This window comes from Gallinula chloropus, assembly GCF_964237585.1.
Source record: "Gallinula chloropus genome assembly, contig: HAP1_SCAFFOLD_220, whole genome shotgun sequence".
NCBI lineage: Eukaryota > Metazoa > Chordata > Aves > Gruiformes > Rallidae > Gallinula > Gallinula chloropus.
In genome coordinates this window covers 111,231-138,836 of record NW_028168487.1, presented here as the reverse complement: position 1 = coordinate 138,836, position 27,606 = coordinate 111,231, and the positions used below count along the sequence as shown (strand labels likewise).

Genomic DNA, 27,606 nt, shown 5'->3' with positions numbered 1-27,606 from the left:
ATGGACAGCTAATAGAGGAGACAAAGAGCATGTTTCTTCTGCAGTATTTATGTAGTAAAATTTGACAGGGACATGAAGAAAGAATAGATGTTCTGCAATCCTCCTTGCCATTGACAGCATCAAACCCATTACCTATCATTTCATCCCTACTTTTCCTTATTATTTTATCTGAGCATTCACACTTGTTTCTTTGCATTGAACCTGTGAAGAGGCCTGAAGGAGTCACACAGGAATTCCATCAGGAAGCTTTGCTTTTGGTCCTGTGGATGACTAGGAAGCCTGGATGTTGATGGGTTCCCCTTTTTCGTGGCTGACAGCGATCCACATACTGACTTTTCAGTGCAGATCATGCCTGACTGCAGGTAAAGGTACATTTTTAATACATTTTAATTTAATTTTAATTTAAAGAGTTTATTTCTGATCAGGTTCACAGAAATGATGAGAAATAATGAGCACACATCCTCCTCCTTTTTAACTTTGATGCCACAAAACATCAAATTAAAAATTCAAATAAGACCCCTGTGCAGTCTGGTACCTTGTTAAGGTACCTGAGACATCTGTGTAGGCTGGAAGATGTGATAGAGCTGGAGGAGTTACCCTGGGCATCTCCAGGGTAACTCAGCACTAGGCAGCTCGGTGGGGCCAACTGAAATATGCCCAAGGTTTCCAGATTTGGCTTGTAGATTTACCTGCCTGTGTTTAGATTCTTAAAGCAGCTGTTTCCATGCAAGCTCAGCACGGTGAGGTTCAGTATAAAATTCAGTTGCTCCTCATGCATTGGCATCTACTGGTGTTTTAGAAGATGTAGGGACTTCTTGCTTCTTGATGTTCCAAAGCAGACCAGACCTACCACATAGCCTGTGTAACATTTGAGGTTCTCAAGGCATCAAATATAGACATTCAAAGAACTATATCCTACCCAGAGAACAGACTCACTGCCTGCTGTCTGCCTACAGACTATTGGCTAGCTCTCCACTGATTATAGTGGGGATGTAGTCAAGTCAATGGTTGAACTGGAAGTCCTAGACCAGTGACAAGTCTCCCAGTACCACATACCACCCATATGAAATGACATTGTGTGCCTACAAAAAAGATACTGGAAACGCATCCTCAGGGGCTCGTGGTAGATTTTGAACTTGCCATAGAACAAAGTCAAGTTGTTGTGATACGATGTCTTTGCAAATCTGTGTTGGTTGCTGTTTATTTTGTCATTTCCAAGACCCTTTCTTCCATTCTGCCACCTTCCTTAGATATTACTGCTATAAAATGTCCTGATTTTCCCTCTGTCATATATTTATGCATGTTTTATATATATATATGAATCCCTTATAATATATGGGATTCATCTCATGTGTCTTTAGAAATATGAGACCTGCACATGTAACTCCATATAGCAACCCTAGAGTTAACTACTCAAAGAAAATATCTGGACCAGAGAACCACTGGCCCTTCAACAAAGGCTGATCTGTGATGCTGCTTGTTTCTCCCCATTCACTCTTTCCCCATAGGGAACCTAGAACATCCAGCTCAGATGTAGATGATGAAGTTACTGCACATGTGATGCTCCTTCACATAACTATCAAGTATCTTTCTCCAGCTCCTCCTTCACATGAGTGCAAATCTACTCCAGATCATATGCCACATCTGCCAACACCATAGGGATGTCTTCTGTACCCTACATTTCAAATCAGACTAGGTACCAGCATCTGAGCAATTGAACCCCACCTTTACATTTCTGTTGGACAGATCCTGCATCCCAGACTGTGCAGTGTTCACCCATTTTCCATGATTTCTCAATAATAATCACTCTAATAGCCACAAATGAGGGTTCAAAGTACTGAAGGATAAACTCCATGAGTGTCATATAACTTGAAAATAACTCATCTCAGTAATCTGCCACGGGACTTTCTAGTTTTCTTCTGGATTCCTCTCCTGCTGACAGTGATAGTGGTTCTACAAATCACCTGATGTGGCACCATGAAAAATGTGATAAGGACAACCAGAAACAACTGCCCTTTTATCTTCATACAGGTCAACTTATTAGCTCTCCTCCTAGTCGTACTGTCGTTGGAGTCATTGGAGAAGGGGTTGTCCTGCCCTGCCTCGTGGCAGCAGATCCCATTCCTGAGAGATTCTCTGTCCAGTGGATATTTCATGAACAGACTGAAAACATAACTGTGAGCAGATATGATGGAAAGAACAAGAAGGAGATGCAAGATGAGAGGTATCAAGGGAGGACAGAACTCTTCCACAGCGAATTTAGAGCCGGCAACATGTCCCTGCTCTTGAAGAAGGTCAGGAGCTCTGACAATGGGTCATACACTTGTGTGGTCTCTTTCAATGACACATACCACGAGGTGCTGATTGAACTGCAAGTGGCAGGTCAGTGGCAATTCTCTCTCTTTTTATTCAAAGATTGAGCTGAGCAGAAACACATATAACCTTCTCTCAATGATGGAATTACAAAATTAGCATGATTTGACACAGAAAACGCATTCATGGTTGGATGTGTTTGATTTGAGTTGGTTTTATCTCTAAGATAAGTTTTAGGTCTAATTTGAGATACCTTTCTTTAGATACCCAAAGACATGCTGCTGCATGTGACTTGTGGCTACAATTTTCCCTCATACTCAGTGAAAGCCCAGTCAGAAAGTTCAGGCACAGGTTTCACTGGCTGCTCACAGACTTCTTGTAGTTCATTGATCATCACAGTCATATAGATATTCTTTACTTTTTACAAAATCCTGGGAAGTCCAACTGGCATCTTCACTTCAGAAGAGCCATCCCCAGCTAGCTCTGCTGTGATGCCCATAAAATTGTCCCTTAAACTGATAGACTCCAAGCTGCTGACCATTGAGATACCTCAGGGTCTAAGTCTCTGTGGTGGTTTGGCCCTGGCTAGAGGTGAAACGCCCACCAAAGCTGCTCACTCCCAGAGGAGAAACAGGCAGAGCCTCCCTGGGTTGGGATAAAGACAGTTTACTGCCAAAAATCACTATGACTATAGAACAATAAGAGCTAGTTACACTCACACCCAGTGCTAACACAGAGTACCTTACTGATCCAATGATTACAGAGGGCTTCCCAACAGCAAGGACCAACTGACCCAGCATCCCAGCCACACTCAGACTGTCCCAAAGGCAAGAAGCCTTTACCCCTCCCCAACCAGCTGCTTTTATAGGGAAGTGGAGTCAGGTGGTGTGGGAAACAGCCCTGGGCTAACTCAGCTCACCTGGGCTAACTCAGCTCATCCAGGCTAACTCAGCTTATCTGGGCTAACTCAGCTTACCTGTGTTGGCTGATTGGGGAGGTTAACCCTGGCCTGGCCAGAACCAGGACAGTCTCTGTCACAGTTTGAATTCAGAAGTCTTTCTATGTACTTCTGTACAAATATATATATGTATGTGTGTTTATATCTATTCTTATATATATATATGTATATTCTTTATATATATATAAATGAAGAAGTGTTGAATTCAAGATAAATCCGTTTCCCACTCTCAGTACTGGCTGGAATGGAGAATACCTATGTTTTTTCCTCAGCTGAAGGTGGTGCACCTTCCATCTTCCTGAGAAGTCACATGAAGGAGGACATTGGCCTCACCTGCCATGCAGCTGGATGGTTTCCTAAGCCTGTGGTCATTTGGCTGGATGGCCGAGGTCAGGTCCGGAAGGAGGTATCAACCACAAAGATAACAATGATGCCTGAAGGCCTGTACAGTGTTGTAGCCTCTGTGAACCTAAAACCAGGCTCTGACTTGGAAGTCTCCTGCAGGATAGTCAACAGCCTGCTAAATACAAGGAGCGAGTCACGAATCCTCATCTCAGGTAGGTGAGCTCTGTCGTCACCTGCAAGCAAGGTTGAAAAGTCAGCCTGTGTGAATGAAAGATGAAATCAAGAAGGATGTAGAACTGTTGGAGAGGGGTCAGAGGAGGGACAGGGAGATGCTCGGAGGGCTGGAGCAGCTCCCCTACGGAGAGGGGCTGAGGGAGCTGGGCTGGGTCAGCCTGGAGAAGAGAAGGCTGTGGGGGGACCTCACTGCAGCCCCCCAGTCCCTGAAGGGACCCCAGGAACAGGAGGGAAATGGGCTTGTTAAAGGGCAGAGACTGGCAGGACAAGGGGGATGGAGTGAAGCTGAAGGAGGGAAGGTTTAAATTGGATATTAGGGGGTGTTCAAGGCCAGGTTGGATGGGGCCCTGGCCAACCTTGTGTAGCTCCAGGCCTGGAGGTTGGTGTCCCTGCCTGTGGCAGGGGGGTTGGAGATCTGTGATCCTTGGGGTCCCTTCCAACCCAGACCATTCTGTGATTCTATGAAATGGCATGGGTGTCATTTTTAAGTACTTTATGAGCTGTCCTGAAGATATATTCCCAGAATCAGGGCTGGAAGAAAGTTTGTGGTCTTCTTCCGCCTTTATTTCCAGTTAATTGGGGCAGTACCCAGTAAACCAATTTCCCCTCTTAAAAAGGGGTCAATACTTATGTGTTCCCGTGTTCAAATATGAGGCAGTCAACTTCTTGTTGGAGCAGAATCAAGATGGATTAAGAATGCAAATTTCTGTACATATAAATCTTACGTATTTCCTTAGTGGTGGCTGAGTACTAAAAACTCATTACCCAGAACCAGGTTACGAGGTCATTTAATAGGATGTCTGCTGGTACATTTCACAGAGTGTAGCTGAAAACAAGAGTTAAGGTCACAAGTGGTAATTTCAACATCTCACAAGTGGTTTTAGTCTTTGTTCTTATCTTTTTAATACGTGCCTTATGCGTCGTCACGGTGTGAATAATGCCAGTCCTCCCTGTGCTCTGTGGGGCTTTGCACATGTCTGCTTGGTGGGTCCATAAACAGGCCTCATGGAGTCTGAAACCAGCCTCATAGTGCTGGATACCCAAAAGAACTTCAGCATCACACATCTTAAACCTTATTTCCCTTCTTGGCTTCTACATGATACTTGTCCACCTTGCTCAGACATCTCTTCTGCCCTCTCTTTCATCATCATCTATCTCATACCCAGAGAAAGAGTCTTCCTGGACCAGTCCTGCTGGGGAGATCTAGATCTTTTCTTCAGCAACATCACTAGTAAAATTCAAATAACATCAGAATTTGCCACGTTCTCAGATGCATTGACTACATCCTAAGTTATAATTGACTTCATGTGTAATCATTAATAGATAATTGACTTTATGTTTAATCACGAATAGACTAGAACTCCTTCTGGTTGTTTTTACAGATATTTTCTTTCCCTCCATTTCAAAGTGGCTGATCATCTTCCTGGTAATTTTGTGTCTCAGCATGGTCCTAATTGCCACTGTATTTTCTAAGCTGAGAAGTAAGTATGTCTTCGTATGTTATCGCAGCCAACGATCGGGTCACATGGAAATCCATGACTAACCACAGCTCATAAACCACCAGTGATTGATGAATGACTGAATTCAGGAAAGGGAACCAAAAATAAATGGGTGGGAGAGTACACAGCCTGGACAAGGAGGAATGCAAATCACACACCCTTACCTCAGGTGGTTTTAGATCTGGCAGGAGTTCTGTGCACTGAACTACATCTGTAGTTTCCTTTCTACAACCACTGGGGAGATCACTCCAGAATGTTGCTAAGGACACTAGAATTTAAGTGACAAACCAGGGAACTGATTTCTGTCAACACTGCTCCACAAAAACATGTAAAATAAGGGTTTTTTTGCTCTTCTTTTAACCAGGTAATCAGAAGAAAGCAGTTAGCTCAGGTAAGTAATGAGGAAGACGATCAAGAAGATTACAACCATTTTTGAGTTGGAAGGTTTCTTTACATTAAATTACAGAGCTAATTAGCAGTTCCAGTTGCACTCAAATGTTTTAGAACTTTTAATTTTCTTCTTGCTCCACATGATGTAATCAAGTTCCTCTATGAGGTTTTTCATCTGTGATTTATAAACAGAATCTGTTTCGCTCTTTCATTAAGCTCTAGTCATTACTATACATACTGTCAGTCATATATATATATATATATGACTCTATGGTGTCATATATTCAAGCTTTCTTTGAAATTGATTGTTAGTTAATTGATCAGAAACATTCCTCAGATGCTTTAGAAGAGGAATAACTGTGTGAATTACCCTGTCAAGTGCAATTCAATGATCCAACCCAAGACCATCTCAAGAACCTGAAAACAACTTGCTCATTGAATACATCTGGTTCTCACCATCTATCTCTGTACTTGAAAATAAGATGGACCAGAGATTCATAGAGTTGTTGGGAGGGACCATTAAAGATCATGTAGGCCAACCCTGCTGCCATGGGATGGTGGGGCATGGCATAGCTCATGCATTGTGCTGATCACTCCTGTGAGCTGGGGTAGAATCTCTACAGCCAAATCATTTACTGACAATGGCTCTTGGATTGTGATGTCACCTAGATTATTCAACAAAATTAATTAATAATTTTGTTCCCAAATTAATTAATAATTAATAACCCCCAGGCACACCTCTTTCTGTTCTCTGACCAGGTCTGGCAGTTCAGGATACACATGTCCATTCCTGGTCTCTGAACCTCAGTTAGGCTATCATTAGGCTTATCTAGGAAGGACTGAGGTGCCTCTGAAGGCTGTCTAATTTTTAGTGAAATCTATTAAAAATGAGCCTTGTCTTGGTATAAAAAAAAGAAGAATTCCTTGGACTAACAAAAAGCCCTGGGAAATTGCTGAGTTTAAATTGAATTAAAGTTTTACCCCCACTTATTCCTGTTTGTACACAAAGTGCACTGTTGTCTGACAAGGGGAATTTACAAGAATAATTAACATTATGATTCATTTTCTTCATTTTTCAGGAAAAGTGAAGATGGAAATTGAAGAAGGTAAAAGTCCTTTGCCTTTGAAATGATGCTAAGGCGTTCAGAGATCTCAAAGACATAAGTTATTGAAAACTTAACCCAAATCTCTGTTCTTGGATAGAAAGCTCTTAGCAAGCTTCTAGCAACCTTCCTCATCCTTTCTCATGGCTATTGAGAACTACCTTAAGTCAGCTGAGTGGCCCAGTGAACCCTGTGAGCTTTATTTATGGGTCTTCACTGGGAGCTTGGATGACTATGGCTTGATCCACTTGTGGATCCATACAGGTGCCTTGGATCATTTGGGATGTCCTTGGTTACCCCATTTATCTGCCATCCTGGAAGAGAGAAGATGCATCACTGATCTTTAACTGCATCTGACAGATGCAGTGTGAACTAATGGAGGACCAGAGATTTTAGGGGGACACCTACATGCCATCTGGGGACTCCAGAGCATCTCAAATATGCCCTAGATGCCTGTGCCTCTGAACAGAGACCTCTCTTAATTGTTAAGCCATGATCTAAAGAGGCTTAGAAAGACAACCTCTACTAGCAATATGAATAAGTCTTCTTCCCACCCTGATAAATTAAAGTTATCTAAATAGAATAAAGTTGAAATAGATTGATATATCCATGGGCTAAACTGTTGAACTGGGCTTACATGCCCTTAAAGCAGCTGACAGTGTGATCCAAGGATGTACTATGTGGTTGTGTAGTTCATATAGTGGAATTGTTGAGTGTGTTAAGCCACCCTGCCCAAGAGCTCACACAGATGTCTGTTTGCTGTCTTTCCTAGAAAAAAACCAACTGCAGACAACGTTAGGTAAGATGCTTTTGCTGTTCATTATGTTTAGTTGCCTTTGTGCTGAAGTTGTGTCCACTTTGGATTTTTTTTTTCTAAATTGGTTGGTTTGGGTTTTATCTGATTACTGGGTTTTGATGGCACTGTTTAAAGTGCTTAAGCTTAAAGTGGAAGGCAAGACTCAGCTGAAGTGAAGTGTTTCTATTTGAAAAAACTCAAGGCATAGTCTGAGATATCTACTTTTTTATTTTTCAGAAGAAAAAAATGCTTTATCTCTTGGAGATTTGTGTGTGTGTGTGTGCACTTTGCTGTGGAACAATCTAAACAGAAAGTGTGCTAGAAGGATATATACCCCACAGAAATGATGCCAGTTGAAGGCTTTGTGGAATGCCTTAAGCTTAGCCCACTAAGTAACTTCTAACTTCCCATTTCTAGCCAATCAGTCCTCTGTTAATAGTGTTTCTTGTATTCCATGTGCTGAACTTCTCAGAGGGAGAGAAAACCAAAAATCGAGCAGGTAAATCTCATTTTCTTAAAATATTGAGTAGGGGTGGTGTCCAGCCTCAGTGAAATATAATTAATCTACTCTGTTTAATTAGCTTTTATTTAGAATGACTTCTCAGAAATGCCTCTAGAGGTGATTTCATGGCAAAGAGGCCAACGGCTCCTCTACCTACACGTGCAGGATGCATTGTGCCTTAGACCCCACTGATGTATCTCAGGGACCTGCATTAGGGTTTGTTTCTCTCCCATGTGGTTTCATAGAATCATTTAGGTTTGGAAAGCCCCAACCTTTGACTCCAAGCTAATGGTTGACTCAAACCATTAACCTAAGACTACCAAGACTGTACTGATGCTAAACTGTGTCCCTAAGCACACCACATTGCACCTGAACCCAGCTGCATATTTCACAGAACCCAAACTCTGAGCTGAGTTTCCTCATTCTCTTGTCCCTCTTTTTGAACCATTAAGAGAAAAAAATATAACTGACTTTGTCCTGAAAACTGATGGCAGGATCTCCCACATAAACTTTCCCACAATGAAAAAATGGGGATGTAATTCTAATGTCTTTCTCACCAATGTATGGGGTTTTTTTGTCATTTTTGCCTTGAGTTTTTCCATCACTCAGTTATCCTCTTCCTTTACAGCAAAGTCCAAACTCAAAAAACGCTTTGGTAAGAAAAAAAACCTGGTTTCTGTAAATGTGATATTCTTGGCAAGTTGAGAAACAGTTAATGCAAGTCTTAAGGTGGGTATTTCTATGATATCCCTGGATTTGAAGCCAGGTTACACGGTGAAATATCAACCTATGGAGAGAAAGTCTCTCCTAGGCTTTGAGGTGGTTCTATTTTGAAAAATTGGAACAAAAAAACAAACAAAAAAACCCAACCCACAACAAAGAAAGGAAAAGGAAAGAAAAGAGAAGAAAAGGAAAAAGAAAAATAAAAGAAAAGGAAAGAAAAAGAAAAAGGAAAAATGAAGGGAAGGGAAGGGGAAGGGGAAGGGAAAGGGAAAGGGAAAGGGAAAGGGAAAGGGAAAGGGAAAGGGGAGAAAAGAAAAGGAAAGGAGAAAGGAAAGGGGAAAGAAATGAGCGGTAGTGACCAGAATATCTTTCTCTTTCAGGTCGACTGAAAGCAGAGCTGGGTAAGTGATCATTTTGCAAGGGCAGGTAGTGATAGGATGAGGGGCAATGGTTTTAAACTATAGCAGGGGAGGGTTAGATTAGACATGAGGAAGAAATTCTTCACCATAAGGGTTGTGAGACACTGGAACAGGTCGCTTGGAGAGGTGGTGGAGGCACCATCCCTGGAGATATTCAAGGTCAGGCTTGATGAAGCTCTGAGAGCAATCTGATCCAGTGAAAGGTATCCCTGATTGGTGCAAGGGAGTTGGGCTGGATGACCTTTAAAAGTCCCTTCCAACCAAACACATCCCATCATTCTATGGTTATATAATGTTATGTGTTCTGCAGAATGCTGGTATTGGTGGGTTGTCTTAGTATGAGAGGTATCTTACTGCCCAATAAAAGCATAATATGGTAATGTCCATTTTCTTTCTGTAGATTTCTGGGAAGCCAGAAGCCATGCAGGTAAGCTGGGAGGAGGAGGAAGGGTGTGAAAACACAGTGGCCATCTCTCCAAGCTCCCCTGAAATGGCAATGCCAGTTCACCCTGAATTGACAGAGCTGTGGTGTCAGAGATATCCCTACAGAGCTGGAGCCATCCCTGGCTCAGTTAATGGGAAATCAGCCTGGGCTGTGGCTCTTGGGAAGACTGAGAAAAGGTCTTGTTGAGGGGTGTCAAATTCTGGGGTCTGGATGCAACTCTGGCTCTATGGATGAGAGAGATTTATCGTAAAGTGTGTGGACTTGCACAACCAGAGAGGCTGGGACAGGTCCAAGGTTCTTCTTGGTTCCTTGGGGATGGCATCCCTTCTTCTGGGGATGTTTCTGTTCATGGATGAACTGCACCAGGACCACTGAGATCCTCAAATGTTGCAACCCACAGTCCTGTGTGGAGATAAGTCCCTGAACCACTCTGCTCATTGGATGATTCTCATTTTCTCCTCCAGTTCCTATTACCATGAATGCTGATGGCCAAGTCCTGGAGCTCCCAGATCCAAGGGCACCTCCAGATGTGGAGAGCCAAACATCTGGACCTGATGGGCAAAACTCTCCCTCCACAGTCCCAGTCCTGGTCGGGGAGGAAGGGTTTGCAGCTGGGAAACACTACTGGGAGGTGGAGGTGGACCAGCAGCAGGACTGGGTGGTAGGGGTGTTGAGGAAGAAAGGGAGACAGGAGGAGGAAAGGATCCTTCCTGGGGAGGACTACTGGTCTCTGCACAGGTCCCAGGGAGAGATTTTCTCTAGCCAAGGAGATGGTCGGATTGAGAAGCTGAGGATGAGTAACTCAGTGGTGGGTGTGCTTCTTGACTTGGAGGAAGGGCAAGTGAACTTTTATGAAGCAAACCAGAGGGCCATCGTGGTGAAAATGCTTCTGAGGCTTGGAAAGGAAGCTGCAGAAAAGTTTTACCCAGTTCTATACAAAAAGGAAGGGGAACCCTCACTGCTTATCCACCCAGTGTTAATCCCTGTGCCTCTGCAAACACCTTAAAAGGGAATTTGGAATCAAAATTATCTGCCAAGGGGTCAGGGCTGAGAAGAGGAGACACTAGGATGGGTCAGGACATCAGTAATTATAAAATGAAGAGTAGGACTGGGGAACAAAAGAGGAAAACCTGAAAAAAGGGGGAGGCAGAATGAGAGATAATCTATCAAAATAGGGAAAAAAATACATTATAATGATGCAACCTTGAGCATTTTTGAGAAATGAATGGAAATAGCATCCAGGGGGATGGTAGGGGCCATCCAGGATCTGGTAGGTGCCACCCCAAGGAAAGGTTATCCATGGTTACTGGTACAGTTAACCAATGAGTTATGCCTTCCCTCCCAGCTATTAGATTTCTGTGTTTCCCTTTACACTGTCAAGAGCGTGTTCTGTTCTCCAAGAGCCTGAAAATGTAATAAACCTTCTGCATGGAGGCTGAAGGAAAGGGTTTTGTTGGATTGCTATCCACCTGGAATTGGAATATGCCCCATTTTGCTGCCAGCAAGTCCTGGCAGAAGCAACACTCAAGGCTGGTTCTAAAATCAATCTATAATTCTTCATGTTGAGTTCCATGTTCTTCCACATCCAATCCAGGTAGTTTAGAGAGTTGGTGAAGCTAAAATAGTGTCTGTGAAAAAATTCTGCCAGGGAGAATGGAGAACAAGTATCTGGGTAAATGCCTGAAGGTCTCATCATGAAAATGTTACACAAAGCCTTTATAATAAATTGTATGTCAATGGGTCTTGATTTGCACTTTCTCTTAGTTTTATTTTGTGTTTACACACCTGTTGGATAAATTTTGGGATGCTGAAGGGAGAGCAAAACGTGCTCTGAATGTTGTTGTGAAAAATACCCAGGAGCTCCTTGTGTCAGACAGGTATCTCCCCAGTTATAAACTGTATTTGGTTAATATCACACGGGTTTGGAAGATGCAATAAGGGTGTTGGCCCCTTTGAGAAGGGGGTTCTGCTGCTCCAGAGCTGAGACTCCCTTGCAGCCTATGGAACTTCTGGAAGAATCCGTGATGAAGCACGTTATGTCCCTGCAGAACCCAACCTTGGACCAGGTGGAAGACCTGTGGTCCATGGAGAGCCCTTGGTGGAACGGGTTTATCCTGAAGACCTTGTGGAGACCCCACCCTGATGTAGGTCCTCCTTGGATCTGCAGCCAGTGGAGGACTCATGGCAGAGCAGATTGAACTGTAGGCAGTGGAGAGGACCCTGGAGCAGGACAGAAGCATAAGGAGGAAGAAGGGAGAACACAGAATGGTTATGAACTCTTCAGAAGACCAAAAGAAGTTGATATATACACGAAGGGATGCTGTTCACAACCTAGAGTGGTACAGAGTTGTTTCAGCTTAGGTGCCCTCAATTTAGGCAGGAGAAATCCCCCACTGAGTTGGTGACCTTAAAGGCACCACCTTTGCCTGATACATCCTGATTTCCCAGTGAGGCAGCCAGGAGCCTGCCCCATGGCATTCAGGTGTCCAGTGAAGGTGAGCCCTTCCTCAGCAGGGCCCATCAGGCAGAAGATCGGTCTGAGAATGGAAGGGTGATGAAGAGATTTAAACAATAAAAAATAGCCAAGAGAATAGGGAGTGGGTTTAATCCATCACCTTCCCCATCATTACCAGTGGGACAGCAGGATGTTGGCAGATTTATGCCTGATCAGGAGTACCAGACAGCTGATTGTGAGGAAAGAGCAATAGATAGTGTGTGGCAAGACTATTATATCCCATAAATTCCTTGACCTGGGTGGGTGGCATGGATCTTGACACAATCCCTCCCACAACACGTGGGTCTTTAGACAGTCTCTACTCAAAAGGCTCTCAAAAATCCACGAGGGAAGAACCTGCCTCCTTGACTTTTTTCATCCCTTCAGAGTCTTTCTTCAAATAATCGAGTCTTAAAACACCATGGTGGAAAAAAAGCCCCTCAACTTGAGGAAAATCAGTTTAATTTACTGGGTTAGAATAAATTCCATAGTGAGAAACAGAGACTAAAATCTAAAAAAAATCAAACTTCCACCCCTGGTGCTTCTTTTCCCCAGCCTCAAATTCAGTTCTTCACTCCAGACTCCTCTATCTCCCCCCATCCCTGAGTTAGGGAGGTGTGGTCAGTCCAGTACAACTCCTCTTTTCCAGACTTTCCTCCTCACTCTTTTCACCTTGAGGGAAACCCACCTGTAGGGATGTTCAGGGGCTGTGGTGTGGGTACCTGGCCACAGAAACCAAATAAACCCAGAAAATCAGCCTCTAATATTTACTTATCATCTCCTATCAGACTTCTTGAGTCAACCAACAGGAGCAAAGCCATTTCTTATCCTTTTCCCAGTAGTCCAGAATTGCTCCTCCTACTTCAACTTGAGTCATCTTGTTCCTTCCTGTATTTTTTTAAAAGCTCTAACCAAGAAGCTCCTTCCAAAAGGTAAGAGAAGAGCATTTGTTTTATATATACTAGAAAGGATGCACAATGAAAACAGCAAAAGAATGTATTAATAATGTCTTTTGGGCAGATATATTCTATTTACTACTTCATAAGTGGTGCCTGAGGGTTAATGAATGAGAATCAAGTGCAGATAGATTCTATTTACTACTTTGTAAGTGGTGCCTGAGGGTTAATGAATGAGAATCAAGTGCAGATATATTCCATTTACTACTTAGTAAGTGGTGCCTGAGGGTTAATGAATGAGAATCAAGTGGAGGATATCTGGGCATCAGTAAGGCAGGACTACTTTAGTCACTAAACCAATATGTTAATCAGTTACTCTTTTGAGATCTGTGCTGTGGTTTTAGATACTTTACACCACTCAACTAGTATTTTTTATATATAATCTTCTTTGGAAATGTAACATCCTCTGCTTTAGAATGGGAAATACCTATTAAAACTACCTTTGTGATGCAGGTGTAAATAGCATAGGCAGGGAATGCAAGTGCACTAAGCAGTGGCAGCCAGACACCAGCTCCACGTTTTGCTATTTTCATTCATTTAAAATGTTGAATGGTTAATTCTCTGCCCTTCAAAACCCCTTATTATGGAAGGATATTGTAAACCCCAACTGGTAGTAAGAATGTGGGTGGCTGTACATTTTTACATGGAGCTGAGTTTTCGTGCTGAGCAGCTCAACGTGACTCTGGAGCTTGGTAAAGCAAAGGGAGGGGAGTTTCTTGGGGGTCATTTATTGTCCCTCTAACCTGCCTTTCAGGTGATGGGTGGGATGTCTGGTGTTTGCTTGCTTTTATTTCCTCCCTCTTGTAGTCTGTGCATCTATAGTAAATGCTAGACCCTTGCAAGCCCTGCTGTCCTCCCTGGGTGCTTCCATACATAATAGTTCCTCCAGTTTTATTGCCCTGCTGAACACCTTTCCTGCCCTTCAGCACTTCACCAACGGCTTCTGCTAAGAGAGGACAAGGGTACAAAGTGGTTGGGAGTTTAGATTGCAGGTGCAAGATAATGCAGGCACTGAGATAAGGAATGGGGCTGTGCTGATTGATTTAGCCAGGCTGATGTGTGAGGAGCTGTAGAAGGCAGAAGAGAGTGGCTGGCAGGAGTAGAATCACAACTGACTGGGCACAGAGGAGCTGTAGTGGTGCAGCTCTGTGCAGCGCATCTCTTTGCCCAAGCCTGCTGAGATGGGCCCCTAGAAAAGTTTCCAAGGAGACTGTGGGAGAAGCAGACCAGACAGTCACTCCTATTCCCTCTCCTTCATGCACCAGGACCCCACCTGCTTGTCTGTAATGAAGCAAAAGCTTTGTCACACCCTTGTCCAGGACAATGTTCTTACCCAAGTGGCTCACAGCATCAGTGGAGGCTGGGAAGTATCAAGCACATCCTTCCAGGTTTCCTAGACACATCAAACATCATTGTCTGAGAGCCTGTCTGGGTACAGGGCTGGCAGTGGGCATCCTGGACGTCTGGCTTGAAGTTTGAAGCCAGATATTCCTGTGTCCAAGAAAAGGGACTGCCTGGGAATGAGAGTGGGTGGGTTTCTCCCACAGAAAGAAGCCAGAAGCCACCAAGGTGGCACAGCTCCCCCAGCACCTGAACACAGGTTCTGCCTTTGCCTTTCTGTCCTTCACGTGACCCATTCCCCTTCTGTTTCATTCCTTTCAAGAGTCCTTTCTCCATTTCACAGCTCATTGCCCATTTCCAAGGGAAATAGGAGGAATTTGGCTTGAACCACATGTTACTTGTGGAGGATTTGTGGAAGAAGTGCTCAGAAAGGAAGCTTTTACTAGTCCTGCTCTTGGCTCTCCCAACATGTGTTTTCATTGTTGGAAAGTGGCTTACAGGTAAGAAACTCCTCACTGATAACCAGTTATCCTAAGATATCACTCCTGCACTTCCATTTGGGGTCCCTAAAGGAACAAATGTGCTGTAGATTGTATGTGGTGTCTGACAAGCCCAAATCTGGGATAACACCAGCCAACTTACAGACATGAGACACCCCGGTCCTGCTCTGGGGTGCCAGCTCTTTGGGGGCAGCAGCTCAAGTGTATTATCTTGCCACACACAAGGGAGGCATTTTCAGTCCCTCCTGGGTCACAGAGTCAGTGTGCAGGTTGCTTTGCAGGCTGTAAACTTGCAGAGTGCCTAGGATATTGCACAGATCTTTGGACCTTGTGGGGGGTAAGCTGTGCCCAGCCCAGGGACCTTTGTTTCACAGCCCTTGCACGAGGGTGCCTATTGTCTTCCTGAATAAATCACTGCCCACAACACCCATGTGTAAGTTCCATGAGTGTGTCACACAAGAGACATCAATAAACCCAAGAAATTTGGTAACTAAAGCAAGTCTGTGCCTGGGGGATGTGGTAAAAATGACCCTGTCCTCTTGTAAGGGACTATGAGGATTTAATCTAGAGCTCAGCTAACAAAGGTGGCTTTCTTCCCTCTATGCAACGATGCATTTCCTCCCTCCTCATCTCTGCAGGTGAAGCTCCTGTCACCATCAGCATTGAACCATCAGTTGTCCTGGTTGGAGAGCAAGTGACTCTGTCCTGCCAGCTGCCAGGCAACACCCCATCCAACGTGAGCGTGCGTTGGTACAAACTGGACAAGGGGAGGGATGCTCCCCTGTGCTCTTCCTCCAGCTTGGGAGGGGTGGTGGAGCAGTGCCAGGATGAGGAGCAGTCGAGGGTGGCAGGACACTGGCAGGGAAGAGAGTTTCTCCTGGTTATCCGGCAAGTGGGAGTAGCTGACGAGGGCGCGTACGCTTGTGCTGTGAACAGCAGTGTTGTCACACAGGAGGCTACAGCTCACCTGAGTGTTACAGGTAAGCTGGGAGATGAAATGCCACCTGCTGTGGCTGTGCTGTGCTCAATTCCCATTGTGACTCAGTGGTTCTGTGCTGGAATCCCAAGACCTTGTTATTGTTTAACTGCAGTAGAGAGCTGAGCATCACAGAGGTAGAGAGCCCAGCATCACAGAGGTAGGGAGCTCAGCATCACAGAGGTAGGGAGCTCAGCATCACAGAGCTAGGGAGCTCAGCATCACAGAGGTAGAGAGCTCAGAATCACAGATGTAGGGAGCTCAGCATCACAGAGCTAGGGAGCTCAGCATCACAGAGGTAGAGAGCTCAGCGTCACAGAGCTAGGGAGCTCAGCATCACACAGCTAGAGAGCTCAGCATCTCATAGGTAGAGAGCTCAGCATCACAGAACTAGGAAGCTCAGCATCACAGAGGTAGAGAGCCCAGCATCACAGAGGTAGGGAGCTCAGCATCACAGAGGTAGAGAGCTCAGCATCACAGATGTAGGGAGCTCAGCATCACAGAGGTAGAGAGCTCAGCATCACAGATGTAGGGAGCTCAGCATCACAGAGCTAGGGAGCTCAGCATCACAGAGGTAGGGAGCTCAGCATCACAGAGCTAGGGAGCTCAGCATCACAGAGGTAGAGAGCTCAGCATCACAGAGCTAGGGAGCTCAGCATCACAGAGGTAGAAAGTATGATCACTTCTGTGTTGAGATAAAAGCTGGTTTAATAAGTAGAGGTGTGCAGGCAATCAAAGGGAAATGAGGAATTAATTCACTAGTTCCCATCAGCAGGCAGGTTTCCAGCCATCTCCAGGAAACCAGGAGTCCATGACACTTAGTGGTCACTTGGAGCAACTGGGGGAATAAGTGAAGACATGGAAAGTCTTGCTGCAGTCCTGAATAGAGGGAACTGGGGGGGGAAGGGCATGCATCTTATCACACGGGGAACAGTACAATGGGGAGCTGCATGGAGATAAATGGCATATTTGAAGGCCTTTTCATTTCTTTTCCTCTGAACCCACCACGTGGCTAACTTGATACCTCTTCTTGTGGTGTTGGACAAGACAGGGAACGATTCCTTCCTCTTCTTTCTCTCCACACCACTCTTTTTCCACGGGCCTGAATCAAATCCTTCTCTGTCATGTGAGGAGCTCTCATCTGCTCCACAGAGTCCCAGTTGGTCTTCCTGACCTTTGATCACCCAGGCTCACTGGGGTTGGCTGTATCCCTGTGGTGAGATGCCCTGCTGCTCAGCATGGCACTACTCATGGGCTTTGTTGCAGCAATTGGGCACAAACCAACTTTGGACCGGGATCTGCAGGAGGGCGGCGCGTGTCGCTACACGTGCAAGTCAAAACAGTGGTACCCAAAGCCTGAAGTCTTCTGGGTGAGCTATGGAGGAGACACAGTGAAGGTGGAGGCTGAGACCAACATAAGCTGGAGTGAGAGAGACCGTTTCACGGTGGAAAGCATCATCACAGTGCCCTGTGACCAGGTGGATGTGGTTTGTGTGGTGGAACTCGTCGAATCCAAGATCAGCCGATCAGGTGGGTCACAGGTTTGTACCTGCATCTGCTGGCTTCAGGGAGTTAGAGCCCCTTCATGGTGGCTAGAAGAGATGAAACGGGGCACATCCCACACCTTCCCTGAAGCCCCAAGCATCCAGCAGTATCCTACCCTTTGGGAGAAGTCTTTGCTGCTGGGTGAAGGAGGTTTTGGTTGCCTTTGTGGCATCTCCAGGGGAACACCATGAAAGGATGACCCAGGAAAACGCTGAGAGTGATCTCAGTGCTCTGCCTCTTGGGGCTGAGTTCAGCCAGAGTGTAAAGAGCTCATAGCTCTCCCTTATTTTTTAACAGCCTGAACCTGTGTGTTGTCTCTTTGCATCACATCTGGTTCTTTACCTGGTCACCTGAAGTCTGAGGCTGCATCACTTGTGGTTTGGGAGAGCTTCTTGTGCACAATCCTGCCTGTTTTCACTTATTTCAGCAGTTTCACTCTTAGACACAGACAACTCATATGGCTCTTCCAGATGGGGAATTATTAAACATTAGAAGCTCAAGAGCCAGATGGTTTTGATTAGAGATGGGATGAGGAAAGTGCAAGTGTCCTGTGAGGCCTCTTTCATGGTATGTCTGTGTCGTGAGAGATGTGATGGTGTTAAATGACCTCTGTTACAGGTTCCATGAATGAAGTCACTGTGCCACACTCAAGCACTTGTACATACAAGGGCAGAACACAAGGTTCCTACGAAAAGCCCAAAGTGATGTGGGTTAGTCACCAAGGAGAAGATCTATCCTCACTGGCCCAGACAACCGTTCTACAGGAGATGGACAATGTTTATGCAATAGAAAGCTCCATCCAGCTGCCCTGTGGACAACCTCCACCTTCTTTTGTGACCACTGATAGGGATCACAGTCCACAAATTGCTCAGCAGTCAGGTATGCAGCAACTGAGAGGTATCATGTACGTTGGCATTCTCTGAGCAAAGCTCCTCTCTTTCCACTCAGCTACTGCTTCATCCTCCACTCATGAGAAGGTTCATCCTAACGATACGAATTATTCCATCCCACAACACTCAATAGTTGAAACCATTTGGGGGGCATCAAGAAAATTTGCAACAGCCCCATGCCAACCAGAGAGAGAGGCTAGGATGCAAGGTATAGAATTGCTGGTGTAATTCCTTTAATTAGGCCACACAAGGAGTCCCAGATGAATTGGGAAACCCAAATGAGGTTTTACACGTGGTTCTCATGACTTGCAAGCATTCAGTTACCTGGTCTGACTAATCACTACTTAACAGACACACAGAGGCACTACTATTCTGCTGACCAGGTCCAAAGAGTGTGGGTTATATGACCAAATGGGCACTCTGGGTGTGGGCCAGCTACAGAGCAAGGAAATTCATGTCATTTTTAAATGGCTTTTTCTCCATTTCTCAGGAAACTGTAATTTACACTGGATCATCTGTCTCCTCCTTATCATTGTATTAACAGGTAAGCAATTTCCCCATGCCAGAGATCCCAGTAAACAGTTCTGCCTAGAGAAAACCCCACAGTCAGCTGAGGGTTGCCTTTTCACCCTATTTTTATGAGGAGTGGGGGTATCTGCCTGTAATAACTGTGCCTTTGCCACCAAATACACACTCAGAGGCAAAATGTTCTCATGACTGGGGGGCTTCTTGTTGACCGGGCTCCATCGTGAAGGCTCTGAGTCCTTGGTGCTGGGTCAAGGGGGCACGTGGTGGCCCAAGAGACAGGATCCATCCCTGGAAAAAGGGAAAATGGTGCCCTGGGCAGTGGGAAGCTGCCAGGTTGAGTTCCTGGTGTGAGCAACAAAGAAGTTATGGAGCAGCTGTGGTGGGGGAAGTCCAGCTTCTGGCTTGCCTGATGCTTGCCAAGAGGAGGTTCTGTGTCCCTCAGCACCTGATGTGCCAAACCAGCCATCTGGTTGTGGTACCAGAAGAGGTGACAGCCATGCAGGATGTCTGTGCCAGGCAGGGGCATGACTGTGAGGTGTTGGGAGCATGTGGGATGTCAGTGGGTCTCAGAAAGTATGGGGGCTCCATCTGAGGAGCTCTGACTTGAGGAAGCCCCTGTCCTTAGTGCTGGCAGCAGCTCCTGCTCTGACTGCTCTCCCTTCTTCCTCCCCTTCATTCACAGAAGAGCTCCAGTCACAACGTGTGGCAGCATGGGATGCAAAGAAGGGTGAGTACAAGCAGCATGCTGGCACCAGGGCTCAGTGCCCAGGACAGTCCAGGCTGGGGCTGGGTACTCACAGAGGTCCAGTGTGCCTTGTTGAAGACTTCCCAGGCTATGCCAACAAGGGCCACAGTCAGGGAGGGAGCATGGGATGGATCTGGCTCCAGAGAGTGCCAGGAGCCCAGTACCCATGCACTCCTAAAGGAGGATGTGCTGTGCCCCTGTTCTACCTTGCTTGTGGTTGAGGACTCATGGGGAAGAGCTCCTTGCAGAGCCCATTGCTCATGGTGCTCTGAGGCATAATGGCTTTTCTTTTCTCTCTCTCCCATCGTCCCTATTGGTTGGGGTTTTATTCTCTCCATCCTCCTTGGGGTTGGGATGCATTATCAAGATCTTCATTCTTCTCCCTCTTTCTTACAGGACACAGGAAGGGGATTGGTGAGTCTGACTCTTTGGGGGGCCATGTGAGCAAGCAGACTGTGAGATGGAGTGCCAGGGTAGGGCAGTGGAGGGCATGTCACCCCTGCCCCCATGACATAGACAGGAGAGACTGCAGAATGAGTGTGTCTGCTGTCAGGAATGCTGATACACAGCAGGGTTGGAGGCAAGTTCTGCCTGAGTCCCTCTCCTTTTCTCCCACCAAATGTCCCTGTGGAAAGGGGCCTCAAGGAGCAGGCACAGCCCTTGCAATGACTGAGGTTTTGGGTTGCCATGGAAGATGGATGGAATGTCCATAGCTGGTGGAGGTCCTGGCAGGAGCAGGAGGGAAAGATGCACTCAGACAAGGACATGTTGAGGCTGATGGGGTGGAGAACATGGCTCTCTGACGAGCCCTGGGTCATGGGAGGGATGTGGGTGTTTGTGCTCCGGTGGCCACAATCCCAGGGGGAGGTATGTTAGGGTTGATCCCAAGGAGCATGGACCATCCACTGTGTCAGGGGTGGTTTCCATCCCTGCCTGGGCTGGACAGTCCCAGAGTGGTCTGGCTTGCAAGGACCTTGTGGCTCTTTCTCTGACTTGTTGTCTTCTTCTCCTCTGGCCACGGTGACTCCGCAGAGGAGCTGCGTGCAAGGAATGGTGAGTGCTGCCTCTTGCCCACGTGTATTCCCACTGGGATAGAAGTCCTGGGGTGGGTGAGGATGGCTGCTCCAGCAATGCCAGCTTCTCCCCTAGTGCCACATCAAGAGACCCTACAGGCCCCAAGGCTCAGCGTGGCACCAGGTTCCTCCTGGCTTGAGCTTTGCCAAGGCACTGCCCCACAGGCAGATGTGGGCTGGATTCTGACTCTCCCTTTTTTGATTTGGAGGGGTTCCTCAAAGGCCTCTGTGGAGCTCCTACCTGTGGTTTCTTTGCCATTCAGTTCAATCTCAGAGGTAGATAAATAATTGTGGCCATTTGGGGTTTAGTCTCCTTGCCTGCCCATGTTATAAGCTCATTAGGGTAGAGCTGACAGGGCCATGGTTCCCCTATTCCTGGGGTCCATGGCTGTTTTCCTGGGGATCTTACATCCATCAGGGCTGGTGGAATGTGCTCATGGCTGAGAGCCCTCCTGCTGACTCAGATCCATTGTGAAAGCTCTGTGAGGTTTGGGGTTGCCTTGGAAGGCTGTTGGTAGTGTCTGGGCAGGCAGAGGCTTTGATGCAGGCAGGAGCAGGAGGGAAAGGTGCACTGAGACAAGGACACGTTGAGGCTGATGGGGTGGAGAACGTGGCTCCCTGACTAGCCCTGGGTCATGGGAGGGATGTGGGTGTTTGTGCTCTGGTGGCCACAATCCCAGGGGGAGGTATGTCAGGGTTGGTTCCAAGGAGCATGGACCATCCACTGTGTCAGGGGTGGTTTCCATCCCTGCCTGGGCTGGACAGTCCCAGAATGGTCTGGCTTGCAAGGCCCTTGTGGCTCTTTCTCTGACTTGATGTCTTCTCCTGTGGCTACGGTGACTCCGCAGAGGAGCTGCGTACAAGGAATGGTGAGTGCCTCTCATTGCCCACATGCATTCCCACTGGGATAGAAGCCCTGGGGTGGGTGAGGATGGCTGCTCCAGCAATGCCAGGTGGGGCATCAAGAGACCCTACAGGCCCCAAGGCTCAGCGTGGCACCAGGTTCCTCCTGGCTTGAGCTTTGCCAAGGCACTGCCCCACAGGCAGATGTGGGCTGGACTCTGACTCTCCCTCTGTTGGTTTGGAGGGGTTCCTCAAAAGCCTCTGTGGAGCTCCTACCTGTGGTTTCTTTGCCATTCAGTTCAGTCTCAGAAGACATTGAATAAATGTGGCCATTTGGGGTTTAGTCTCCTTGCCTGCCCATGGTATAACCTCATTAGGGTAGAGCTGACAGGGCCATGGTTGTCCTATTCCTGGGGTCCATGGCTGTTCTCTTCACAAATATGCAGAGGCTTTGAAACAGTTAGTAGAATGAGGGAAAGATGCACTGAGACAAGGACACATTAAGGCTGATGGGGTGGAGAACACAACTTCCTGACGACCCCTGGGTCTTGGGAGGGATGTGGGTGTTTGTGCTCTGGTGGCCACAATCCCAGGGGGAGGTATGTTAGGATTGATCCCAAGGAGCATGGACCATCCACTGTGTCAGGGGTGGTTTCCACCCCTGCCTGGGCTGGACAGCCCCAGAGTGGTCTGGCTTGCAAGGACCTTGTGGCTCTTTCTCTGACTTGATGTCTTCTACTCTGCAGAGGAGCTGCGTGCAAGGAATGGTGAGTGCCTCTCCTTGCCCACGTGCATTCCCACTGGGGTGGGTGAGGATGGATGCTCCTATGTGGCAGCTCTGACTGCTCTCCCTTCTTCCTCCCCTTCATTCACAGAAGAGCTTCATTCACAACGTGTGGCAGCACGGGATGCAGAGAAGGGTGAGTACAAGCAGCATGCTGTCCCCAGGGCTCAGTGCCCAGGGCACTCCAGGCTGGGGCTGGGTACTCACAGAGGTTCAGTGTGCCTTGTTGAAGACTTCCCAGGCTATGCCAACAAGGGCCACAGTCAGGGAGGGAGCATGGGATGGATCTGGCTCCAGAGAGTGCCAGGAGCCCAGTACCCATGCACTCCTAAAGGAGGATATGTTGTGCCCTTGTCCTCCCTTGCTCCTGGTTGAGGACTCATGGGGAAGAGCTCCTTGCAGAGCCCATTGCTCATGGTGCTCTGAGACATAATGGCTTTTCTTTTCTCTCTCTCCCATCGTCCCTATTGGTTGGGGTTTTATTCTCTCCATCCTCCTTGGGATGCACTATCAAGATCTTCATTCTTCTCCCTCTTTCTTACAGGACACAGGAAGGAGATTGGTGAGTCTGACTCTTTGGGGCCATGTGAGCAAGCAGACTGTGAGATGCAGTGCCAGGGTAGGGCAGTGGAGGGCATGTCACCCCTGCCCCCATGAGACAGACAGGAGAGACTGCATCATGAGCATGACTGGTGTCAGGAACGCTGGGCTGGAGGCAAGCTCTGCCTGATTTCCTCTCCTTTCTCCCACCAACAGAGTTGGCAGCCATGCAGGATGTCTGTGATGGGCTCCAGTTGCATCACATGGCAGCACAGGATGCAAAGAAGGGTGAGTACAAGCAGCATGCTGCCACCAGGGCTCAGTGCCCAGGGCACTCCAGGCTGGGGCTGGGTACTCACAGAGGTCCAGTGTGGTCCTTGATGAAGACTTCCCAGGCTGAGCCAAGCAAAGCTGTAGCCACAACACAGGGCAGCACTCAGCATTGACAAGGGTTCGTGTATGCAGTGCCCTGTTACCATGGCTCTGTGTCTGGGGCATCCTGTCTGGGGACAGGTCTTGGCAAAGGCTTAATGTGACTTGCTGATGACACAACATTTCCCTCCATCGTTCTTGGAGTCCAGATGGAGTTCTAAGCAAGTTTTCCTTCCTATCCCCCTTTTCTTGCAGGGAACCTGGCAAAGGAGATTGGTGAGTCTTTCTGGAAGCCCTGTGAGCCAACTAATTTTGAGGTTTGGAGGTCTTCATTGTGTGTTGTGTGAGGTCTTCTGGCTGCTGGAGGCTTTGGTACTGGACTCCAACAGCAAGTTGAGGTATTGAGGGAAGGGTATGTTAGAGCCTGGGCCACCAACCAGCTCTGGAGCCTTTGAGGAAGTTGATGGTGGGGTATTGAAGGGATCCCTGCCAAAATTTGAAGCTTGTGAGATGCAGCTCCAAGTTTTCCACCACGGCAGAGTGTGCCAGTGTGGCCAGTTTTGTAAGTTCTCATTCTTGCTCTCACTTGGTGTCTTCTTCTCTTGTTGCCCACGGTGACTTGGCAGAGAAGCTGTGGTAAGACAGTCCAGTTTTGGCTAAAGATTCAGCTGTTTCCATTATGAAGCCAGACCTCATCCATGGGAATAACTCACAGTATCTCAAAAGGCCCTGTTTACAGGTGCTGTATGATTCCAATGGCCTTTAGTTACCTCCAGCTTTGATGACCTGGCTGTACTTTTATATATGTTGCCCTCTGATGTTCAAAAAACCACCTCCAATCCCTTAGCCTTTCTAGTTGGATAGATCCTCCATGTATAGAGAAGAACAAGACCCTATTTAGGGATGAATGCATGTTGTGAAGATGTGAGTGAATGAAAACCTATGGTGACTCCAGAAACAGGGGTTAAAAATATGGCATTTCAGGGTATGGATGAACTTTGGTATTGATAGAATTACCTGTATCCAGAGTCATGTTGTGGTACTACTGAAGTACTGATGGTTAATCCATTGTAACATTTTCTTTCTGTGCCATTCTTGTTTGCAGCGAATCTGAGGAAAGAAATTGGTAAGTCATTATTGTCTCTTAAGACTCTTCAAAGTAGTGAAAGGGAAAGTCTGAAGAGAGGAAAGGTGGTTGTTGTTTGACAGGAGAATGAATTCAAACCTTGTAACTTGAAGGCTTCAAAGCCCTTCCTGCACTCCAGGTGCACATGTCACACCTCTCTCTTCACATCCTCAGAAACTCATCCAAAACTTGACCTTTTTTCACATAGGAGTCTCTACCTTTGAGCTAAATCCCTAAAGCTCACATCTCAGGGCTTCATAATCCTACTGTGCTGGGTCATCGTTTCCTCTCACACACATAAAAGAAGAAGCTCAGATGCTTCTGGCCTGGCAAATATTTAATATTTACTGATCTTAATTGGCTTCTTGTATAGTAGACTCTCTGTCTGCCATAATCTTCCCCACCATCTTCTCCTTCCCAGCCACTGTTGCACAAAGTTGCCAGGGTTGCAGAGATGAGAAGCTCACTGAACAGGGGACCTTCTCCTCCCTTTGGAGGGTTACAGAAAATTCACCCAACCTGTTCATTTGTACCCATCCCCACCTGAGAAATTTATGAAATGTGGCTGAGATTTTGGGGGACCATCTCTTCCTGTTACCCTGGAAACGCTGGGGCGGTGACCAGGGATCTCACCTGGTTTGAAATGTGCTAGTGGGGCATCCACGTAAAACACAGGTAAGGCATCAGACTGAGTCCTTGGAGAGAAAGTAGTTCCCAAAGAGGAAACTCATCCCAGCTTCAGATCCTTCTTCAGACCTCAGGTAATCACAAGGTTTGAGAGAGGAAGAGGGATCTTGAGTATCATTTGACCAGGGTTTGAGAGAGGAAGAGGGATCTTGAGTATCATTTGACCAGGGTTTGAGAGAGGAAGAGGGAACTTGAGTATCATTTGACCAGGGTTTGAGAGAGGAAGAGGGAACTTGAGTATCATTTGATCAGGGTTTGAGAGAGGAAGAGGGAACTTGAGTATCATTTGACCAGGGTTTGAGAAAGGAAGAGGGAACTTGAGTATCATTTGACCAGGGTTTGAGAGAGGAAGAGGGAACTTGAGTATCATTTGACCAGGGTTTGAGAGAGGAAGAGGGAACTTGAGTATCATTTGACCAGGGTTTGAGAGAGGAAGAGGGAACTTGAGTATCATTTGACCAGGGTTTGAGAGAGGAAGAGGGAACTTGAGTATCATTTGACCAGGGTTTGAGAGAGGAAGAGGGAACTTGAGTATCATTTGACCAGGGTTTGAGAGAGGAAGAGGGAACTTGAGTATCATTTGACCAGGGTTTGAGAGAGGAAGAGGGATCTTGAGTATCATTTGACCTACACAGCTTAACCTCAGACTCAGTGTGAGATTTCCCAACTTGGAATTGGAAATTATGTTCATTCAATGTTTGGAGCTTGGTTTTTCTTACTCATTTTCCCCCCTCACCCTGCTTATTTCCTTCCAGAATTCAGAAAGGCTCGTGGCAATGCAGGTAAAATAATGTATTTCCTTATGTCTTATTTACTCAATGGCTTGAAATTTGTGAACAGCACAGAAACAGGGCTGAGCATGGGCTGGATTGGGAATCTACAAATGCCTTTTACTCTGTTTTTGTAGATGACATCAAGGTTGATGAGGACACAGCCCACCCAAACTTGTTTATTGCTGTGGACAAGAAGAGTTTTACACACAAATCACAGGTCCAGAAAGTGACTCAGAACGAAGGGAGTTTCGATTCAGCTGTCTGTGTGCTGGGCTCAGAAGGTTTCTCCTCTGGGAAGCATTACTGGGAGGTGGAGGTTGAAAAAAGCAAGGACTGGGACCTGGGAGTAGCCAGAAAATCCGCTCCAAGGAAAGGAACAATTTACTTGTCACCTAAGGAAGGATTCTGGGCTCTGGGATTAAGTTATAAAGAGTACTGGGCAAGAACTGACCCATGGCTATGGATAAAGGTGCAGAAAACCCCCAGGAAAGTTGGAGTTTACCTTAATTGTGAAGAGAGAACGTTGACTTTTTTCAATGTTACTGATATGTCTGTGATGTTCACGTTTAAAGACTGTGCATCCTCAGAGGAGCTGCACCCTTTCTTTAAAAACTCACACAAGGAATCCACCATGAGAATTTGTTCAGTGAAAGAGGAGTAGTTTTGTTGAAATAACGGTGATTTTGTGGTGAAATTGAATATGGTCTGTATTTTCCTAGGACAAATTCAGTGTTTAACTGCAATTTTTGTATTATAAATCCTTGTTTATGTTCTTTTTTTTTTATGCAGAGTTTAAGATCATAGAATGCATGAGGTTGGAAGGGACCTTCTTTCCCCCCACTGTTGCCCAATTCTCATGCCCACACTTTCCTGTATACATGATGTCCAATAGAAATGAGCTGCCCCATGACATGTTTTGGTAAATATGTTTTATCTCAAGGACAGTTTCTGGAGAGTCTTGGGTTTTTTTCTCTGAAGAAAAGAAAAATAACCAGTGCTTACAATGCATTTCCATCATCATCATCATCATCATCATCATCATCATCATCATCATCATCATCATCATCATCATGTGTTGTGGGTTTGCATGGCAAGATGGAGGAGAGAAGGGGCCCTGAGTAGTGGCTTCTGAAAGAAGCTGCTAGAAGCTTCCCTAGGAGAAAAAAAAACAACCCAGAACTGATACTTTTTGCTACCAGAGGAAGGAGTTAGAAGGTGTAAGAAACTGCTCATTGCAGGAGTTGAAGTGTGAGGTGGTGCACTTGGGCCAGAGGAATCCCAGCCATAGCTACAGACTGGGAGAAGAGCTCCTGGGGAGCAGAGAAGGGCCTGGGTGTCAGGGGGGATGAGGAGCTCCACATGAGCCAGCAGGAAGGGCGATGGGATCCTGGGCTCCATCAGCAGAGTGGGGGCAGCAGGGACAGGGAGGGGATTGTCCCTCTCTGCTCTGCTCCCAGCTGGAGTCCTGTGGCCAGAGTCCCAACACAAGGAAGATGTGGGGCTGGTGGAGAGGGGGCAGAGGAGCTGGAGCAGCTCCCCTACGGAGAGAGGCTGAGGGAGCTGGGTTGGGTCAGCCTGGAGAAGAGAAGGGTGTGGGGGGACCTCATTGCAGCCCCCCAGTCCCTGGAGGGACCCCAGGAACAGGAGGGGAATGGGCTTGTTAAAGGGTGGATAATGGCAGGACAAGGGAAATGGAGTGGAGCTGG

General features: G+C 46.6%; 2 protein-coding genes across 2 annotated transcripts; both read left to right on the top strand.

Moving 5' to 3' along the window:
• Positions 1 to 1,967: 1,967 nt before the first annotated feature.
• LOC311204427 (butyrophilin subfamily 2 member A1-like) lies at positions 1,968 to 10,733 on the top strand (the record flags this gene model as incomplete). The annotated part of the gene is made up of 9 exons (XM_084280853.1): positions 1,968 to 2,382; positions 3,544 to 3,828; positions 5,233 to 5,331; positions 5,714 to 5,740; positions 6,819 to 6,845; positions 8,769 to 8,795; positions 9,244 to 9,264; positions 9,683 to 9,709; positions 10,192 to 10,733. 9 exons carry the CDS (start codon positions 1,968 to 1,970, stop codon positions 10,731 to 10,733), a joined length of 1,470 nt encoding a protein of 489 aa, XP_084136979.1.
• Positions 10,734 to 13,796: 3,063 nt separating this feature from the next.
• LOC311204425 (butyrophilin subfamily 1 member A1-like) lies at positions 13,797 to 26,561 on the top strand (the record flags this gene model as incomplete). Its single annotated transcript, XM_084280852.1, has 9 exons — positions 13,797 to 13,869; positions 15,657 to 15,998; positions 17,261 to 17,524; positions 22,947 to 23,021; positions 23,159 to 23,230; positions 23,570 to 23,590; positions 24,420 to 24,440; positions 25,883 to 25,909; positions 26,035 to 26,561. The coding sequence occupies 9 exons, from the start codon at positions 13,797 to 13,799 to the stop codon at positions 26,559 to 26,561; spliced, it is 1,422 nt and encodes a 473-aa protein (XP_084136978.1).
• Between the last annotated feature and the right edge of the window lie 1,045 nt (positions 26,562 to 27,606).